Consider the following 22,029-nt stretch of genomic DNA (forward strand, 5'->3'; position numbering starts at 1 on the left):
CATCAGTCAATGGACATTTGGGCTCTCTCCATAGTTGGGCTACTGTTGGTAGTGCTGCTATAAACGCTGGGGTGAATACACCCCTTCAAATCTGTATTTTTTAATCCTTTGGGTAAATACCTAATAGTGCAATTGCTGGATTGAAAGGTATTTCTATTTTTAGTTTCTTGTGGAACCTCCATGCTATTCTCCGGAGTGGCTGTACCAGTTTGCATTCCCACCAACAGTGCAAGAGGGTTCCCCTTTCTCCACATCCTTGCCAACACCTATTGTTTCTTGTGTTGTTAATTTTAGCCATTCTGACAGGTGTGAGGTGGTCCTCTGCCCATTTTTAATCATATTTTTTTCTGTTAAGTTATATGAGTTCTTTATTTATTGTGGGCATTTACCCCTTATCAGATATATGATTTGCAAATATTTTCTCTCATTCTTTGGGTTGCATTTTTATTTTGTTGATGTTTTCCTTTGCTGTAAGAGGCTTTTTAGTTTTATATAGTCCCTATTTTTCTCTCTTTCTTCCTTCCTTCCTTCCTTCCTTCCTTCCTTCCTTCCTTCCTTTTTCCTGAGAAAATGTTTTCTTATTCTTAACTGAGCTAAAAGATATCTGTTTAAAGTAATAATAATAATAGTAACAATAATAATAATGTATTGGGTGATTATAACATATGGATACATGAGAGGAATGACAGCATTCCTGTAAGGGATGAGAGGGAGGATCTGGGAATACTGTTGTTATAAGATAGCTACACTACATGTGAACTTGATACAGCGTTATTTGAAGGTTAACTTAGATTAGTTGTAAATGTATATTGCAAACTGTAAGGCAACCACTAAATTTTTCTTTCATTTTTTTAAGTGTTTATTTTTGAGAAAGAGAGACAGAGCGTGAGCGGAGGAGGGGCAGAGAGAGAGGGAGACACAGTATCTGAAGCCAGCTCCAGGCTCTGAGCTGTCAGCACAGAGCCCAATGTGGGGCTTGAACTCACAAACCATGAGATCATGACCTGAGCCTAAGTCAGACAATTAACCGACTGAGCCACCCAGGTGCCCCTAAATGTTTTTAATGAAGTGTAATTTGTATGCTAAGAGATAAAACAAAGTGGAATAATAAAATGTTTAATTTAAACCAGAGAAAGCAGGAAAGAGGAAGCAAGAAACAAACACCAGTTATGATGAACAGAAAACTGTTGCAAATATGGTAGATATTAATCTAACTATATTAATCATCAATCAATATGAATGATTTAAAAACCCAAATGAAAAGGCAATGGTTGTCAGAGTGGATCAAAAAACAAAACTCAGCGTTCCTGGCTGGCGCAGTCAGTTGAGTGTCTGACTCTTGGTTTTGGCTCGGGTCATAATCTCATGGTTTTGTGTGGGTTTGAGCCCTACGTTGGGCTCTGCACTGACAGTGTGGAGCTTACTTGGGATTCTCTTTCTCTCCCTCTCTCTCTGCCCCTCCCTCACTTGTGCTGTCTCTGTGTCTCTCAAAATAAATAAATAAACTTAAAAAAAAAAAACCCTCAAATATACCCGTCTACCATAAACCCTCTTTAAGTACAGAAATCAGATTGGTTGAAAGTAAAGGGATAGAGAAAGATATACCATGTTAATGCTAATATAAAGAAAACTGGTAACTGCATTAATTTCAAAGAACACTGACTTCAGAACAAGGAAAATTATCAGCGATAAAGGGGGGCATTACAAAATGATGAAGAGCTGAATTCCCCAAGAAGACGTAACAATTCTGAGTGTGTAGCCACCAAAAACACAGCATCAAAATATGTGAGGCAAAAACTAATAGAGCTTCAAGGAACAACAGACACATCCACTATAATAGTTGGTGACTTCAACATCCCTTTTTCAGTAATTGATAAAGCAAGCAGAAACCAGTAAGAATGTAGTTGATCTGAATAGCGCTATCAATCAACTTGACGTTTATAGAATACTCAATCCAACAACAGCAGAATACACATTCTTCTCAAGCTCTCATGGCTCTTTCCCTAAGACTGACTGCATTCTGTGCCATAAATCACACCTTAACAAATTTAAAGAGTAGAAATCATACAAAGTATGTTCTCAGACCACAATGGAATTAAACTAGAAATTAATAACAAAAAGACGACTGGAAAATCCTAAAATAGTTGAAAAAATTTTAGAAAGTTCTTAATAACACATGGGTCAAAGAAGAAGTCTCAAGAGAAATTTACAAATATTTTGAACAAAATGAAAAAGAAAATACAACTTATCAAAAATACATACTTCCCAGAGAGTTGCTTGTGCTCTTCCAGAAAGGGTACTTCTTTATCTCTCTCTCTGTCTCTCTCTCACCTATCTATCTATTAACTACCTGCTATCTATCTATTAGATATCTATCTATCTATCTATCTATCTATCATCTCTATCACCTATTTATTTTTTATTTTTTAATATTTTTAGTTATTTTTGAGACAGAGAGAGACAGGGCATGAGCAGGGGAAGGGCAGAGAGAGAGGGAGACACAGAATCTGAAGCAGGCTCCAGGCTCCGAGCTGTCAGCACAGAGCCCGATGCGGGGCTCGAACTCACAGACTGTGAGATCATGATCTGAGCCGAAGTTGGATGCTCAACCGACTGAGACACCCAAGCGCCCCTCACCTATTTATTTTTTAGTAATCTCTATGTCCAACGTGGAGCTTGAGCCCATGACAGGGAGATCAAGAGTTGCATGCTCTCCCGACTGATCCAGCCAAGTATGTCAATGAAACTGTACCTAATCCCAATGTTAGAATCTGACTCAATCACAGATGTGATGAGCCCCCCCTCTGAGGTAGCTAAGGGCATTCAGATGGCTTTGATGGGACTTAGGGACAGGCACACTGTGGCTGAAAACTTCAGAGGATAAGCTCTTGGAGAATGAAGGAATTCATCTAGACAGCTTGTTCCATACAGAACGTTCAAAAGATCTCCCCCACTCATGTTATGTCTGTGTCTCTCAAAAATAAATAAATATTTAAAATATATATTTTTAAAAAGGGGGTTCCTGGATGGCTCAGTCAGTTAAAAATCTGACTTCGCTCTGGTCATAATCTCACAGTTCATGGGTTAGAGCTCTGCATCCGGCTCTCTGCTGTCAGCTCAGAGCCCGCTTCAGATCCTCTGTCCCTCCCCCACCTCCCCCACTCATGTTCTGTCTCTCAAAAATAAACATTACAAAATATATTTTCAAATGCTGTCTGTTTTTTACTATAAATACCCCAACAAAACTGTAAAACTTTTCAGATCATGAATTTAAGATATTCTGAAAATGACATTGCATTCCCCCAAAGATCTGAGCCTCTGGAAGGCTAGTGCTCATTTGGGCATTTTTGTTTTTAACTGGGTTTAGCAGGAAGTACTGGCATAAAGCATAAGGACGCATCATAGTTTAGCTTTGACCTCACTGTTGGGCTGCAATCTGCTATTTGGCTTTGCCTGATCTCAATCTTTGGAAGTCTAATATTTCCCGCTTTTTTGCAGCCTTATCTTCTGTTTGATCAATAATCATGTGATTGCATAGGGAACTCATATCTAATTGGAAATAATGCCAGTAATAGGAATGACACATGCCTTTTAGATTTATCTTTAATATTTGAATATTTATTTACAAATATAGGCAAGCATTTTAGATGTTACTTAGAGTGAAAAGTCTCCAAAATTTGAAATTGTGTTAGTTAGCTAAGGTTTTAAGTGTATGTTTATTAGTATAAGAGTATGGTGTTGTACTAATTAATGGTAATTGTGAGCCATTAAATTTATGTATGAAAGTAATTAGTATTTTCAGATATTTAACAGGGAAAGAGATTGATAATTATTATACATTTTTGAAAGGGAGGGTACTAGCTAAATAACTTTAATATGACCAACCATCTCATCCTTTACAAGCAAACAGATGTGTCTAAAAATTGGAATAATAATTGTATTAGTCTGTTTGAGATGCCATAACAAGACACTAAAGACAGGGTGGCTTAAACAACAGACGCTGGTTTATTGTCTCACAGTTCTGGAGGCTGGAAGTCCAAGATGAAAATGCTAGAACGGTCGGTTTCTCGTAAGCCCTCTCTTCTCACAGATGGACACGTGCTCACTGTGCCTCACGTGGTCTTTCCTCTGCACACATGCTCCCGGTGACTCTTGCTGTTCTTATAAGGACATCGGTGCTGTTGGGTTAGGGTCTCACTCTTGACCTCATTTTAACCATAATTACCTTCTGAAAGATCCTATCTTCAAATACAGTCATTTTGGGGGGTAGAGCTTCAACATATGAATTTGGAGGAACTCAACTCAGTCCATAACAATAATATAATAATAAGGTAAAACAGTAATAATGTGTTTGGTATACTAGCATCCATAGCATTACATAAAATTAACTTTGTGAACTATGTTAATTTTTATTTATTTCATGCCACATAAACTAAAAGAAAAAGTCTCACGTGGGACTTCTTCAGATCTTATGAGGACAAGTTAAAAGTGGAACTTCAACTTTACCACCTCAGGATTCCACAAGGAAGAAAAAATCCAAACCCTGAGATAAAACATCTTCAATCCAAATGTAATTTAAGAAGAGAGAGAGAATGAAGAAAAGGAATAATTTGAAGAGTAAATAAAAATTCAAAATAATGGAATTCCAAGTGCATTAAGAAGAAATTTTTTTATAGTTTTGAGTTAATAGGAGCTTAGGTTTTATTTTTTATTTTTTTTTAACGTTTATTTATTTTTGAGACAGAGAGAGACAGAGCATGAACAGGGGAGGGGCAGAGAGAGAGGGAGACCCAGAATCTGAAGCAGGCTCCAGGCTCCGAGCTATCAGCACAGAGCCCGAAGCTCGTGGGGGCTCGAACTCATGGACCGTGAGATCATGACCTGAGCCGAAGTCAGACGCTTAACCGACTGAGCCACCCAGGCGCCCCAGAGCTTAGGTTTTAAACAAAAATAGTTCAAAGTAATTGTTTCAGATTGCAATCATTCTCAGTAGTAGACAAAGCTGTGGATCCTCTGTGCAAATTTCCTTTTAAAAGTGGGTTTTGAAAATATTTTCCTGAATTACAAAACGCTGTACTCAAAAAGGGCGATACTATTACTTAATGTGCCATCTCCGTATCTTGCATCAGGCATCTGGACATGTAAGATCACAGGTCCTTCTTACATTTGATAGCAATGGTGAATGGTTTACTAAGAGGTTCTTAGCTTCTACTAGTTAACATATGAATCTGCTAAAGAACTATTTACAGAATGGAAATTTGGTAAAGGAAAGACCCCTGCAACTTGTGATGGATCATACATGGCCTAGGTCAGGAGTGGATGAGGAGCTCACAAGCATGCCAAGTCCTGTGCACATCCTCCAGCTGCATGTTCAAAAGGTAATAAAACAGTGAGTAAAGTAAGAGAGTTACCAGTCAGAGGTAGATTGTGGCCCAGGTCCACTGTCTAATCACAGGCAGACTACAAGACATGCAAGAGATTACAGACCTCTTGTTGAGTTTTAAGAGTTTATGTGTAATTTGCACCACAGTCCTTTATCACGAGTCTTTTGCAAATATTTTCTCGCAGTCTGTGGTTTGTTTTCTCATTCTCTTGACTGTCTTTGGCAGAGCAGAAGTTTTTAATTTTAATGAAGTCCAGCTTATAAAGTATTTTTTTCATAGCTAATGACTTTGGTATTGTATCTAAAAAGTCATACCCAAGCCCAAGATCACTTAGATTTTCCCTTATTTTATCTTTTAGGAATTTTACAATTTTTCCTTTTATATTTAAGTCAAGGATCAATTTTGAGCTAATTTTTGTGAAGGGTGTGAGGTTGGTGTCTAAGTTCCTTCCTTCATTTTCTTCTTCCTTCCTTCCTCTCCCCTTCCTTCCTTCCTTCCTTCCTTCCTTCCTTCCTTCCTTCCTTCTTTCTTTCGTTCTTTCTTTCTTTTGTTCTTTCTTTCTTCTCTCTTCTTTTTGCATGTGGGTATCCAGTTGTTGCCAGTGCCATTTGCTGAAAAGACTATCTTTAGTTTACTTTATTGTCTTTGCTCTTTTGTCAAAGATCAGCTGACTACTTATGTGGGTCTATTTCTGAGTTTTCTATTTTTTTCCACTGATACATTTGTCTATTCTTTTGCAAGTACTTCACTGTCTGGATTATCATAACTTTATAGTAAGTCTTGACGTCTGGTGGCTTCAGTCCTCCTGGTTTGTTCTCTTCTAAAACTGTGTTGCATATTCTGGTCTTTTACCTCTCCATGTAAACTTCAGAATTAATTTTTCAACATCCACAACATAACTTGCTAAAATTTTTTATCGGGACTGCATCGACTCTAGAGATCAAACTGGGAAGAGCTTGTATCTTGACAATATTGAGTTCCCTATTGATGAATGTGAAATACTTATTTATATAGTTCTTTGATTTCTTTCATCAGAGTTTTAAGTTTTGCTCATATAATTCTTATACCTATTCAGTTAGATTTATGCCTAAGTATATAATTGTTTTGAGTGTTGTAAGCGTATCATGTTTTTAATTTCAGGCTCCACTTATTTATTCCTGCTATATAGAAAACTTTTGTGTATTAATTTTGCATTCTGCAACCTTGCTATAATTGCTTATTAGCTCCAGGAGATTTTTTTGGTCTATTCCTTCAGATTTTCTACATAGACCATTGTGTCATCTGCAAAAAAACAAAAACATAAACACAGTTTTATTTCTTCCCAATCTGTTTCTTTTTGTTTTATTTTTTCATTTTTGCATTAACTAGGATGTCTGTGATGTTGAAAGTGGTGAGGGGTGCCCAGGTGGCTCAGTCGACTGAGCGTCTGACTCTGGTTTCAGCTCAGGTCATGACTCCAGTTTTGTGGGATAGATCCATGCTCACTGTGGGGCCTGCTTAAGATTCTCTCTCTCTCTCTCTCTCTCTCTCTCTCTCAAAAAAAAAAAAAGGTGGTGACAATGGTGAGAGGGGACAGACTTACCTTTTTTCTGATCACTGTGAGAAAGCTTCTAGTTTCTCACCATCGAGTATAATGTTAGCTATAGGGTTTTTGCTAGATATTCTTTATCAAGTTGAGGCAGTTTCATCTATTCCTCGATGACAGAATTTTTATCAAGATCAGGTGTTGGATTTTGTCTGATGTTTTTTCTGCATCTATTGAGATGATCATGTGATACTTTTTTTTTCTTAGCTTGTTGATGTGAAGGATTACGTTAATTGATTTTTGAATGTTGAACCAGTCTGGTACACTTGAAATAAATCCCACTTGGTCACAGTGTATAATTCTTGTTCCACATTTTTGGGCTTGATTTACTAATACTTTTTGAGGATTTCTGCATCTATGTTCATGAGAGATATTAGTTTGTAGTTTTCTATTCTTGAAATATCTTTGTCTGGTTTTGTTATCATAGCAATGCTGGACTCAGAATGAGATAGAAAGTTTTCTCTCTCTTTCTATCTTTTGGAAGAGATTTTAGAGAACTGGTATAATTTCTTCTTTAAATGTTTGGTAGAATTCACCAGTGAACCCATCTAGGTCTGGTGATTTCTGTTTTAGAAAGTTATTAATTACTGATTCAATTTATTTTATAGATAGATGTAGGCCTATTCTAGTTGTCTATTTCTTCTTGTGTGAGTTTTAGCACATTTCAAGGATTTGGTCCATTTTACCTAGGTTATTAAATGTGTGGGCAGAGAGTTGTTTATAATATTTCTTTATTCTTCTTTCAATATCAATGGGGTTAGTAGTGATGGCCTCTATTTCGTTTTTGATGTTTGTAATTTGTCTTCTCCTTTTTAAAAAATCAGTCTTGCTAGAGGCTTATTGATTTTACTATTTTTGAAGGATTAGTGTTTTATTTTGTTGATTTTCTCTACTGCTTTTTTTTCACTCTCATTTCATTCAAAATACTTTAAACATTTTTAAGATTTCTTCTTGACCCATATGTTGGTTGGAAGTGTGCTGTTTAATCTCCAAATATTTGGGGATTTTCCAGCTTTCTGTTATTGATTTCTAGTTTAATTCCAAAAGTATACTTTATATGATTTCTGTTCTTTTAAATTTATTAAGGTGTGCATTATGGCCTAGAATGTGGTCTATCTTGGTGAATGTTCCATGCGGACTTGAGAAGAATGTGTTTCCTGCTATTGTTGGATAAAGTAATCAATGGATGTCAATTATATCCAGTTGATTGATGGTGCTGTTGAGTTCAGCTATGTCTTTACTGATTTTCTGCCTGCTGGATCTGTTCATTTCTGAGAGAAAGATGGTAAAGTCTCCAACTATAATAATGAACTCATCTCTTTCTCCTTGCAATTCTATCAGTTTTTGCCTCACGTATCGTGACACTCTGTTATTAGGCACATACACATTAAGGCTTGTTATGTCTTCCTGGAGCATTGATCCCTTTATCATTATGTAATGTCCATCTTTATTCCTAATACCTGTCCTTACTCTGAAGTCTGATCTATCTGAAATTAATATAGCTACTCCCATTTTCTTTTTATTAGTGTTGCCATGGTATATCTTTCTCTACCTCTTTATTTATAAACTATATGTATCTTCATATTTTAATTGTGTTTATTAGAGGCAACGTATAGTTGAGTCTTGATTTCTCAAGACAATCTTTGTCTTTTAATTGGTGTATTTAGACCACTGATGTTTAAAGCGATTTCTGATACAGCATACCATATTTGTTACCATATTTGTTATTGTTTTCTACTCATTGCCCTTGTTTTTTTTTTCTTATTTTTGTTCTCCACTCTGTTTCTGACATTTGTGGTTTTTATTTATTTATCACTTTAGATGACTCCATTTTCTTTTCTTTCTTAGCATATCACTTATACTTTTTTTTCCTGGTTGCTCTAGAGTTGGAATATACATTTATAACTAATTCAAATTCATTTTCAAACAATGCTACATGGTTGGTGAAAATACCTTATAATAACAAAATAATCCTAATTCTTTTCCTCCACCCCTTGATCCCATGTATCATTGTTTATTGCTGTCATTCATTTCATATATACGTGTGTGCGTGTCATAAATTGGATCTACGTAAAGCAATAGCATCAGAAAAGGAATAAGTTAAGGCAAAATAAAAACTTTCATCTTTCTTATTCTCAATTGATCTAACAGATGACAGTGAGCAATTTCTCCTACCAGAAACTTGGAAGTCCCTGATAACTGTTTACCACTATGAGTGACGATGTGATAGCTTTTTATCTTGGAGAGAGGAGAGAACCTGGGGATTTTGTAAATGAGGAAATTAAGGCACTTGAGGGTTGTGACATTCTCCTAATCCTTCATATAAGTGGAAAAGCTAGAAATAGCTCCTGGTTCCTTTGAGTCCTGGCTTTGGGCTCAATTCATTTATAGTTCTGGAACCAGAGATTGTTGCTTAGGAAGGAATAAAAGTGATTTGCTGTGTAGAAAAAGGAACCCTTGTTATAAGTTCAGGGTCTCTGAGGGAAGAATGCATGTTTTAGGAACAAAAAAACAGAACACCTTTGAACCATGACATTTTGAAGTTGGTGGACACAAACAGCGTAATATCCAAAAGGTCTAACCAAAGATTTCTTCATGAAAGCCACTCAAAGTAATCAAAGACAAAATGGTGATTATCAAATACTTTGTTAATACTAATAAAATATTGATGACAAAATAAAAAATACAATCTACTTGATTGTAAATAAATACTCAGCTTGATTTATGTACTTTACTAACACTAGGTCTGGGATCATATAGATAGTTATTAGGTTTCTCCCTTCTTGTGTTTGTTTGTTTGTTTGTTTGTTTGTTTGTTTGTTTAAAGCTTATTTATTTTGAGAGAGAGAGACAGAGTGTAGGAGAGCACAGGGGAGGGTCAGAGAGAGAAGGAGAATCCTGAGATTCAGGTTGGAACTCACCAACGAGGAGATCATGACCTGAGCCAAGATCAAGAGTTGGATGCTTAACTGATTGAGCCACCCAGGTGCCCTCCCTTCTTGTGTTTTTAAAGCACACTTATTCTTTTAAAATTAAAAAAAATGTTTGTTTATTTTTGAGAGAGAGGGAGAGGCAGAGAGAGAGGGAGACACAGAATCAGAAGCAGGCTCCAGGCTCTGAGCTGTCAGCACAGACCCGAAGCAGGGCTGGAACTCGCGGACTGCACCGCAAGATCATTACCTGAGCTGAAGTTGGACGCCCAACCGACTGAGCCACTCGTGTGCCCCATGAAGCACACTTGTTCTTTTATTTTTTTTTATATATATGAAATTTATTGACAAATTGGTTTCCATACAACACCCAGTGCTCATCCCAAAAGGTGCCCTCCTACACTTGTTCTTTTAAAGAACACAACTCTGTATTATAAACCTCAATTCCTTGACTGGTAGATTCATTTCTATAGATAGGTTGTGAAATCTTATATAGGAGGTCTTGAAGTTGGGTGCTGCACTACATAAGTAGCTCCCTGGGATACTGAGATAGGATGGAAACATAACCTATGGAGGGGCCCTTCTGTTTCCCTCTCTCCTCCCCTCCTTGTTTATTGTTTGAACACAGCTCACCTCCCTTCTCAAATTCCCATTTACTCTCACACACTTAAGTCTTCTTTAGTAGTTATTAAAGGCTTTGAAGAAATGGTAAGTAACTTTTAGATAAAATGGTTTAACACTATGCTAATAATTACTGTGGATACGATCCACCAGTGGATGTGAAAATTAGTAAGTGAAAATTTGAAGTGAAACAAAATTTGCATACTTTCAAAGTATCTCCACCTACCCCAGATATTAACTCCAAGTGATCAAGGTTCACATCACCAGTAACAAGACATAAACCCCTTGATAGATTATCATGTCTTGCCAAAAATGTATAACCTCATGCAAATCATGAGAAAACATTAGGCAAACTTAAATTGAGGAACATTCTACAAAATAAACCATCAGTACTCTTCACAAGTGTCAAAATCATGAAAGATAAGGAAACACTGACAAATTGTCATAGATTGGATGAAACTAAGAAGTAATTACCAAATATCATGTGGGATCCTGAATAGGATACTGGAACAGAAAAAAGAACATTAGAAGAAAAAGTGATAAAATTTGATCAAGGTCTGTAGTTGACTTAATAACATTGTACCAGTGTTAATTTTATAGATCTGATTATCATAGTGTATTAGATATCTAAGATGATAACATTAGGTGAAGTTCATGAGGGGTCTACAGGAACTCTTTTATGATGTTTGTAACTTCCTGTAAGTTTAAAATTAGTTCGAAAGAAATGAACAAAGGGGTAAAAAAGAGAAAGAAACAAACCACGAAACAGATTTAGAGAACAAACTGATGGTTACCACAGGGGAGGTAATGGGGGATGGGTGCAATAGGTGATGGTGATTAAGGAGTGCACTTATCCTGATGAGCATCGAGTAATGTGTAGAATTGTTGAATCACTAGATTGTGTACCTGAAACTATTATAACACTGTATGTTAACTATACTGGAATTAAAATTTAAAAACTTAATTTAAAAACAAACCATTGGAAAAAAATCAGCTCAAAATAAAAAGTTAAAAAATTTGTTGCACTCACTTTTTGACACCTCAAAGGGCTATTTTTTCCCATTCCTTTAATGATCCTACTCAAAACCTTGATATTTTTGGGCATAATGTTCTAACAAGACTATGACTAATGCAAATGATGGATGGAAACGTTTTGAAAGAAAATAAAAAATATTATACCAAACCAGAGTTGTATTCTCAAATTCTCATGCTGCTTTTTGAAAGTTTAATTTATACCCTGTTTTGTGTTTCAATGAATTCTGGTGGTGTTATGGACTAACATAGTTTATGATAGGTGTGGGATTTAACTCAGAAATTCTTCTTTTGAATATTTTCTGGAATGGAGGGACTCACTATTCACATCTAACTGTTTAATGATGTGGCTGAAATTCTTATTCCTTGGGGACTTCCGAATCTATTGCTTGTAGATTACTTTAAATGCTAAACATTCAGAATTTGGTTTTGTTGGTTTTCCATATTTAAGTAGTGTTGAAAAGCAAATGAGACATTACAAGTGCAAAGAATAAAATGGTATATATAATCTCAAGTGTTATAATTTGTAGTTAGCCATAAATATGGGTAGTTACGAAGTCCAAGAGGAAGTACCAACCAAACCCATGCTATTATCTACATAGGAATCTATTGTGGATTGTGTTAAAAAGCAAATTCTGATTCAGCAAGTGTGCAGTGGGCCCTGATTTCTGCATCTCCAATCATCTTCCAAGGATGCCATGTTGCTGGTCCATGGATGACATTTTGGGCAGCAAAGACCTAAATGCTTGGAAGGGAAATGGAACAGATGAATCCTATCTACTTCAGGCATAACATTTCAAGGAAGGGATTTAAAATTAAACAAGTGAAATACTTAAGTACTTAAGTGCCGGAAGGCAGTGCGGCCATAATCAAAATTTGAGGAAATCTCCCCAATGACTCAAACTCTGGGGACAAAGAGAGCAACAGGTGACTCAGCAGTCACCTCAGTGTCAGATGTTGCCTGAGCAGAAAGGATAGAGACCGGATTCGGTTTGAGAATAGGCTGAACCAGTCACGGGCAGGTTGGGTAGGAAGGAGCCCCTTCTACCAGGAGGTCCGGAATCCCCCCAGGAGGATGTCTACCACTGCCACCAGGGGGCGCGCCCCCACCGCTTTTCAAGGTCGGCAGTAAGGACTGTCACCTCCCCTTGGGGAGGCCCGTGGGCTGGGGGATGAAACGAGATAAGGAAAGGGACACAACGTGGGACCATCCCAGGGTCTTAGAGCCTGACCTCGGGTCTCTCTGTTGACAGAGACTCGGTGAAGAGTCATGTGTTTACAACTCTTAGGATGTTTACACCTGGCAGTCCAGCGAGCCAGGCTTGAAGTGGGTTTTGGTCTGCAGTTAGATTCCAGGTGTTGGAGAAGCAGGGTTTGCCTTGATTACCCTCATTAGAGATAACACGCGGTTATTAAATGTGAAGAGTGACAGACTTTGGCATCTCTTTCTTTTGGCTGTTTTGTATTTTCAAAATGCTGCATTGCTACAAACAACCTTCCGAGGAAGGGCTGGCAGCATCTCTCTAGTTATCAGTGAGGAAACTGAGGAACAGGGAGAGAACGCCTGCACCTTAGATCTTTGGCCAAATCAGAATCAGAAGTCCAGCTTCCTGCTCTAGCCAGCCAAGGCTGAGCACCTGGGTGAGCTCCCCCCCATCCTCCCCCATCTTAGGGCTCCTGAGAAGCCTCAGGGCACAGGGCGGCTGGGAAATGTTGGGCAAAGTGGCTCCCGAAGGGAGGCGGGCCTGGGGCCCCCCCGCCCTAGCCTTCTGCTCAGTCCTGCCCAAGTCAAATCATGCCAATTCCTCTCATTTAAGTCAACTGTCTTAACTACTTACACATGAACAGATTCTTTTAATTTTTTCTTTATTTTTTAAACTAAAAAAGTAGGACATGCTGATGCCAGAAAAATAATTCCAAAAATATAAAACAGTATAAAATAAAAAGTGGAAGTCCCTCTTTATTCACTAATCCCCATCCAAAATCCTGTAATTCCACCTCCAGAAGTAACTGTTGCTAGCCATATTTAAAATATATATATTTTATATTATATAAGTGATTTTTTTAATTAAGTAGGCTTCATATCCAGTGCCGAGCCCAGTGTGGGGCTTGAACTCACCACCCTCAGATCAAGATCTAAGCTGAGATCAAGAGTTGGACGCTTAACCAACTGAGCTACCCAAGTGCCCCATAAGTGTAATTTTATATAATACAAGTATATCTATATATGTTTATTATTACATATATTTATATATCTATAAATAAGTATAGAGATCTATAAATTTTATATCCATATGTATTTATACCTATATATATTTTGACATCTATTTGCCTGTCCAGAGACATACATGATTTTGCTTAACTTTACAAAAATGATGTTGCACGATTCTTTACACAGTTTGCTTTTGCTACTTAAGATATATCTATCAGGATGGGGTCCCAAAATTAAAAAATAATAAGACATTTTATAGATCTATTTTCTTTTTTTTAAGTCTATTTACTTATTGATTTATTTTGAGAGAGACAGAGAGCGTGAGCAGGGGACAAGCAGAGAGAGAGGGAGAATCCTGAGCAGGCTCCTTGAGGTCAGCACAGAGCCCAACTTGGGGCTCAAACTCATGAAATGGGAGATCATAACCCAAGCTGAAATCAAGAGTTGGACGTTTAACTGACTGAGCCACTTAGATGCCCCTTATAGATCTTTTTTTTTCTTTATTAAAACCATGGGATTACTAAGCCTAGTATTTATATCTTTACAGAAATAAGCTCCCAGGGCCCTCACTGCCATACTCAGCATCCTGTGTTCCAAGTTTACATCCACAGAATGAAATTAGGGGGGGCCTAAGTGTTTTCTTTCTGAATGATTATGATAGAATGAGAAATTTGTTCAAATTATGAATTCTCAATTTTTGTCCTCTGAGGATTCAAAATTTTGACCCCTCTATTATCTCCATGGCTCTGGATTGTTTTTTATAGGAGTCTCTTTTATTTTATTTTTATAATGTTTATTTTTGAGAGAGAGAGAGAGAGAGAGAGACAGAATGTGAGAAGTAGAGAGAGAGGGAGACACAGAATCCTAAGTAGGCTCCAGGCTCTGAGCTGTCAGCACAGAGCCCAACATGGGGCTCGAACTCACGAACTGTGAGATCATGACCTGAGCCAAAGTCAGACACTTAACCTACTGAGCCACCCAGGCTCCCAGAGTCTCTTTTATTTTTAATAGCACTTGTGTGAAACAGAAGACAGACACAGCCTTAGGAGTGAGGTGTTTTTGTGTGCCCTATCTTTCTTTCTTCCAAACACTCAAAACAAATTGCTTAAAAATATTGACAAAAAGGGGCTAGGTAATATATTTTTCATTTTTAGATTTGCCCTCCAGGATCCACCAAAAATACACACCAAGCTGTATTCTCTCAAACAGCAGATCTCAAACCTTAACGCAAGAGAATCCCTGGGAGCTTGTGAAGGATGCAGATTTCCAGGCTTCCTGAATCCCATTCCCCTGGATGGGGCTGGGGATGGACATTTCTCACAAGCTGTCTTGTACTTTTTAAGCCCACGGGCATTTGATTGAAAGGCTCCTCCATGGCTCTGCCACAGACTGGGTGGGAATCTCTCCTGATGGTACCTATTCTACTTTCTTCTCATTTAGAAGAAAAGAAGGGTGGAAAGAATGCATAAGAAATGGTTTGTGATTTTTCCATTAAAAGCAGAGTCCAAATCTTATGCACATCTGAGGGATTCTTCTGGGTCTGTCTTTAAAGGCTTGACCCCCGAAGTTTACCGGTTGACCTGTCGTCCTGCAGTTACCCTGGGGTAGTGTAACTGGTTTGAGAAGCAGCCGGTGACTGTTTCAATTTCAGCTGAAGTTCCTTATAAAACTAGCCAGTCTGGGAGGTCATTTGTCTCTGATCCAGAGGCAGTGGTTTCGTTATTCTTGGCTTACACTGAACTTGGAAGGGAACTGAAGCATCAGGTAAAAACAATCTACACCTACGCAGCATGAAAAAAAAAAAAAAGAGAGAGTTCTATACACCGGTGCAGATGGATTCCACAGGAACAAGCATCCGTTTACCTGAAGTTCAAGGACAGGCAATGATGACCTGTGAGGGATTATTTTCAGAGGGTTATTGCCTGTGGGGGAGAATTGGCACAAGGGAGCCTTGGTGGGGGAGCGGGTTCAGGAAATGTTCTAAGTCATGATCTGGAACCCATGTAGGGTATATGCTTAAGCTGTGTGCATTTTATGGTATGTATATTATGATACCTGAATACTTTTATTTTTTTACTTTTATTTATTTATTTAAAACAATTTTTAATGTTTATTTATTTGAGAGACAGAGATAGAGCATGAGTAGGGAAAGGGCAGAGAGAGGGAGACACAGAGTCTGAAGCAGGCTCCAGGCTCTGAGCTGTCAGCACAGAGCCCAATGCGGGGCTCGAACCCACGAACTGCAAGATCATGACCTGAGCTTAAGTTGGATGCCTAACCGACTGAGCCACCCAGGGGCCCCTATTTATTTATTAAATAGGCTCCATGTCCACCATGGAGACCAACGCAGGGCTTGAAGTCACGACCCTGGGATCAACACCTGAGCTGGGATCTCGAGTTCAATCAACTAAGCCACCCAGACACCCCACTAAATATTTTTTCGAAAAATAAATAGCTGTGAATATGACAGTGTTCCACTAGGAAAACAAAATCTACAGTTATACCCATGTAGCAAGTCAAAATTACCAAACAGTTGTGCAAAAGGAAAATAAAAAATTGGAAACTATAATAAAATAAGCAGTTTCTTTTAACTCTCGTTGTAAACTGAACACTTAACATAGCATAAGCCCCACCTTGCAGACAAGGTGTTCTCAAATGCCTCAGGATGTGAAGTGTGGACTCACACACACACGAGTGATTATTTTGTGTTCTTCAAAATGCTGACAGGAAGAGTCTAAAGGAGTTTTACTGGCTTTTTGAGAAAGACGGCTAATAAGAATGGGGAGGGAAACATGTGGTCAGGCTTTCCTGGATGAAGTTGGGGTTCCATCCAAATCTGGGTGCTGCGTGCATGCAGGGTGACACGTGTACAGGTGAAGAGCAGCGGGTCAATGCTGTAGTTTACCAAGGTTAGGCAGTGACAGGAAGCCTGGGTGGTTGTCTCCAGACACATGGAGGGGGTGCTATACCTGAGGACTATTCCAGAAACATTCCATGGAAGAGTTTCCTCCTTTCATTCCCTCATCTGCCAACATTTGGCCTTATTGTGTTTAAAGGTTTTCTGTGAGGGGCATCTGCCTGGCTTATTTGGTAGAACATATGACTCTTGACCTCAGGATCATGAGTTCAAGCCCCTCATTGGGTGTAGAGCTTACTTAAAAAAAAAAAAAAGACATAAAAAGGTTTTCTGTGAACATCCAGTGGTCTTTCCTCTTTCTTGGGCCATATCTCCCTGTGTTATGGTGCAGCCATGGTGAGCACCTCACACAGCAAGTGGCTTTTCTGGTTTTCTCATTTCTTCCTTTCCTTCCTTCTCAACTGGTGGTTTGTCTGACACACTGGCACTGTTTCGTGTTACAAGCTACAACCTTGTTCTGTTGTGGAAACTGCTTTATCAGGCTGGGTGCTGTGGGCGAGGGGAGGGCTGGAGAACTAGAAAGAAGGCAGAAGGGTCTAGAAGCTGCTGGCTGTCTGGGCACAGATAAGGCCCTGCTCCCTGGCTGATGTTAAGAGCTCTCCTGGGCTGAGCATCAGTGAATGTGGTCATGGGAGGCTTTTAACTCTTTGTTATAAAGGCAGAGCTGGGAGACAGATGAATCACTTCTGGGCCCCCGCATCCAGCCCAAAGTCTTTGCACAGCACTGAAACTGGAATGTTGATAAGGAGGTAAAAACAGGGGCTGTGTGTGGTGATTCCCAGCACCCAGCCCTGGGTGAGGAGGCGCCTGGCTCACTCCTGGAAGAGTGAAGGCCTCAGCACATCCTTGGTCGATGCCTCTCTTTCTAAGCAAGCTAATCCTTAGACTGAGTATCAGGGCCTGGAATTTTCTCCCTATGGCTCCCTGAACAAAAATGTGAGATCGAATACAAACAGATTAAGAAATAAAAGGCAAAAGCTACCTGAGGATTGATGATGATCCTGATGGTGAAAGGTAAGTAGCACATTAGCTATTTTAGTTGCTGCTCCTAACAAAATTCAGTTGTGCCTCTGAAGACTAGGAGACAACACATAGGACAAAAATAACTGTTTTCCTTGGAAGAGGAGCCCACTGGGGTCTGTCTTCCTCCCCCAGTGCTGACACAGGACTTAGCAGTCTGCTCCCCCCCCCCCCCCCCCCCCGCCAAACTCCAAAGTGTTCCTTTTGAAGAAGAGGGGCTTCCTTGACCCAAGAAGGAAGCTTTCCTCTCCTTCTTGCAGAGAAGCCATCGCCTGGGGAGTGGGGGTGAGGGATCCACCAGGGCAAAGGTGCTATCAGGCTGGGGAAGAGAATTCCCCATTTTTCATCATGGGTGGTGACTGGCTGCTTGGGGATCTTTGTTTTTACTTCAATACCCTCTTTACTCTGAAATCTGTCAAAATGAGTATTAACTAGGGGCGCCTGGGTGGCGCAGTCGGTTAAGCGTCCGACTTCAGCCAGGTCACGATCTCGCGGTCCGTGGGTTCGAGCCCCGCGTCGGGCTCTGGGCTGATGGCTCAGAGCCTGGAGCCTGTTTCCGATGCTGTGTCTCCCTCTCTCTCTGCCCCTCCCCCGTTCATGCTCTGTCTCTCTCTGTCGCAAAAATAAATAAACGTTGAAAAAAAAAATGAGTATTAACTAAAATGTCCTTTCTATGTGCCACTGGAGTGGTCTGTCTCTCTCCCCTGCCCTGTTTCTTCCTCTCACTGCAGGTGTTAGGAGAATTTCTAGGGAATTGCCAGTTCCTGGTTTCTCCTCCCTGCTCCCTCCCGGATACCTCTCCCTTTACCGGATTACACAATTCCTTGCGCCTGTGGCAATCTCCCCCTGAGCTGGTGTAGTGTTCATTCCCTAGCTCAATTAGTTCCAACTTCTCTCTTTCACTTTTATTTTTCCTATTTACACTAGAAAAAGCTATTTGAGTATCTTCCCCAGTTAGCTGAATGAAGGCACGTACTCAGCTCCTAATGTTCCATTCCTGTGTCTCTGAATGTTTGAGGGAGGTTAACACCACTGGAGAATTCCCCACACACACTCCAGCCTGGATGAACTTACATAGTTTTAAATCCTTCTCAGTACCTGGGAACCAAAGCATAAGGACAACCACACCGGCATCATAGGGAAGGTGCTCTGTGTCTGGGAATATGTCGAGCTGAGAACAGGTCTGAGTAAATGACATGACCAAGAAGCAGAAAAGTCTTCCAGTCTCCTTGAGTGAAATGGTCCCTCTGTGGAAAGGAAGCCAGCCACTTTTGAAGGCTTGCTTTGTTCTTTGCTGTGACCCTGCTGTCCCCATGTGATGTCTGGGTTCATCTTAGAGACTGTGGGCTAGGTGATCACCCACGTGGCTCCAAGGTTGGTGACACACTTGGACTCTGTGGGTGCTCTCAGACCGAGGAGTGGAGAAACTTCCTTCCTCCTCACCTGCCTAGATGTCTGCATCTACGTTCCTTAACATGACCAGATTCCATGGAGACAGTCACCCAGACAGACCCCTGGTGTCCAGGTGATCCTTTTTTGTTTTCAGCCCCATCGCAAAGGCTGTATCTCAGGTCTATTTATCTGCCATCCTGCCCGCAGACCTAGGGAGGCACCTGGAAACCCTCGCAGGAAGGGTGGGTGGTTCTGAGACCACTAGGTGTTCTCTCTAAATGGGCACCTTTTTGCAGGGCTGTGGGCCGGTCCAGACTCCAGGACAGATACCACCCTAAGTAGGTGAGGGTGGGAGCAGAACTGGGGGCAGGGAAATGGGGGAACTAGGGCTTCCTCCTCATGGGGGGTAGGGGCAGGCTGATGCTCCCTGCGGAAGGACAGGGTCTTCCTCCCGAGGTTGGCTAGGGATCCTCAGGCTGCCTCACTCAGGGACAGTGCCAGTCGCCCCTCCCCCCTCCCCCCCCTCCCTTCAGCAACAGCATTGGGTTGGATCCAGCGCGATTGGGAGTGAAGTGTGAGCCGAGCCAGCGCGGGGAGCCGGGACACCCTCGTGAGCCAAGTGCCTCCAGAGAGTCCGGTTCCAGGTCCAGAGGCTGGCGCGCGGGGGATCCCCACAAGGGGGCGGAGGGAAACCCAGGAGGCCCGCGGGAGGAGGCGCGGCTAGCGGCTGGGCGCGCGCAGCTTGAGCGCACTCGCGGCGTCTCCGCTCCGGGCGGACAGTGGGGAGGGGGCTGAAGAGACCCCCTCTGTTTCTCCGAAGTTTCGGGCGATTCCTTCTGCCCGGAGACCCGCCTCCCGGCGGCGTGCTCCCCACGAGGGGGCCTTCTGCGCCGCCCCCTCCCTCCCCCTGGCACCGCACGGCCGAAGGATCGCGCACGGGGCTCCCTCCCCAGCTCAGTCTCCTCCCCACGCGCCCCCTCTCCGCCGCGCCGGCCAGCGCGAGCTGCGTCCCCGGCACTGCCCCCCGCCCGCTTCCGAGCCTGAGCCGCCGCGCCGCCGCAGGCTGCGGGAGCTGCGCCGCCCGTGCTCCCGGCGCGCTCCGGCCCCGCTCGGCCCCGGCTCCCCGCTCTCCGCGCGCGGACCATGGAGTGAGGGAGCGGGCGGTCCCGCGACGCGCTCCCGCAGCCGGCGAGGCCGGAGCCAGCCCGGGTGGCCTCGCCAGCCCGCGGAGTTGGCCAGCGGCGGGCCCTCCTCCCGCCGGTCCTTCCCCGCTCCTCCTCCTCGGCCGCCGCCGCCCCCGCCTCCCGGCCGCCCCCGCCGCCCCCGCCGCGCCGCCGCCCGAGGCCGAGCGCGGACGCCGAGCGTGGGAGCCATGGCGCGCGAGGAGGAGAGGGACCCCGAGCGCCGGGAGGCGGCGGCGCGGGCCAGCGGCGAGGAGGAGGAGGAGGAGGGCGAGGAGGGACTGAGCGACAGCGACGACGAGGACGAAGACGACGAGCCCGGCAGCGGCAGCGGCAGGGAAGAGGAAGAGGAGGCGGCGGCGGCGGCCAGGCGGGAGCGCAGCGAGGACGCGCGGCTGCAGCGCGCAGGGGTGCCTCCCGCCGCCGTCCCCGCCGCGGCCGCCCGCGACAGGAGCGGCCGCCGCCAGCCGGGGCCCCCGCCGGGGCCGCTGCCTTGCCGCCCGAGGATGCCGTCGCCCGACGACGAGGACCGCGAGCGTCGCCGGAGCCGCCGGAGGGACCTTCTGCTGAGCCAGCTCTGCTTCCTGGCCTTGGTGGCGCTGCTGCTCTGGTCGCTGTCGAGCATGCAAGAGCATAATGGTGAGTGCTCGCGGTTCGCCCCGAGTGGGCGCTGCGGCTCCGGCAGCTCGGGGCTCCCGGGCCGGGCGCGGGGCGAGCAGGCTGGCCGGCAGGAAGGGGTGCCGGGCACGAGGACTCCCCCTGCCCCTCGGAGGGGCTCGGGAGGAGGGGGCCCTGGAGGCCAGGACCGCGCAGTGGAGTCGCGGCCGGCACGCGGGGGCGCCTGGCTGGCCCTGGGGACCCTTACCTGTGCCTCTTGGCTCTCTGTCCTTCTTACCCACCGGCAGGAGGGACTGGTGGCGGAGGGAGTGGGGGCTGTTCCCCTAAAGAAGTCCCCCAAGGCCAGCAATGAAGTTGTCCCGGTACGATTTGGTACCTGTGCAGGTAACCACCTGTACACCTTTGGCTTGTTGGGGGCACGAAGGGGGCTGGTTGACTGGTGAAACACATAATTTCCCAGTGTTCCCCATACGGAACAGGCGGTCTGGACCAGGCAGAAAGCTCCGTACCCGCTTTTCTAGAACAGGTGCCGGGAACTCCGGGGAGGAAAAGTGTTGGCCGTCTGGCTAGGGTTTAGGAATGGACTTGTTCTCTTTCACTGACCACTCACTGGGAAGACTGATCCCTTCTGGGCACTTGCAGCTCTGGAAGAAATGATTTAGATTGTGCTGCCCCGTCACGCTGCATTCTGCTCTCATGGTGCCCTGCAGTGGGTCTGCCCTTTCCCCACAACTTTTGTCTTATTTGTCCTTGGCCTTTCTTGAGCTGAAATAGACCTTGTGGAGAAATGTGCTCAGAACAGTTGTCCACTGAAAACAGTTTGGACCCTGGGGGGCAGCTGTCTAAATAACGGAGGGAAAGACTTGGAAGAAAAAGAATGTTGTAAAAACGGTTTTATATCCCAGCAGTTCAAGTGGCATGGTTCGTGGGAAAACAGCCGTAAAAATGGTTGTGAGAAAAAGAAAAAGCCGTTACAAGTATGTGCCTTGGTGTTAAGAAAGATGTAGCTCTAATACAAGGCGTTATGAAGTGCAGCACAAAAGCACTTTGATAGTGATGGTGAAGGGTGGCATCGGTTAAAAAGGGGATGTCCCCCAGATTGGCTGGTCTCGTGCTTCCTGGGGAAAGCAGGTGGTC

At 42.9% G+C, this 22,029-nt stretch overlaps 1 protein-coding gene across 2 annotated transcripts in view; it reads left to right on the forward strand.

Moving 5' to 3' along the window:
• Nucleotides 1-19,894: 19,894 nt before the first annotated feature.
• The window catches only part of SLC24A3 (solute carrier family 24 member 3), a 486,519-nt gene continuing 484,384 nt past the window's right edge, over nt 19,895-22,029 (forward strand). The window contains exon 1 of one of the 2 annotated variants that reach the window (XM_047069242.1): nt 19,895-20,913. In XM_047069242.1, the coding sequence (XP_046925198.1) occupies nt 20,466-20,913 (448 nt within the window). In that variant the 5' untranslated portion in view covers nt 19,895-20,465. The remainder of the gene's footprint in view (nt 20,914-22,029) is intronic. The other variant, XM_047069241.1, reaches the window with a different exon arrangement.

The sequence above is a fragment of the Lynx rufus genome, unplaced genomic scaffold (genome assembly GCF_022079265.1).
Source record: "Lynx rufus isolate CCGP_SWC_20201006 ecotype Redwood Valley unplaced genomic scaffold, mLynRuf1.p SCAF_8, whole genome shotgun sequence".
Classification (NCBI taxonomy): domain Eukaryota; kingdom Metazoa; phylum Chordata; class Mammalia; order Carnivora; family Felidae; genus Lynx; species Lynx rufus.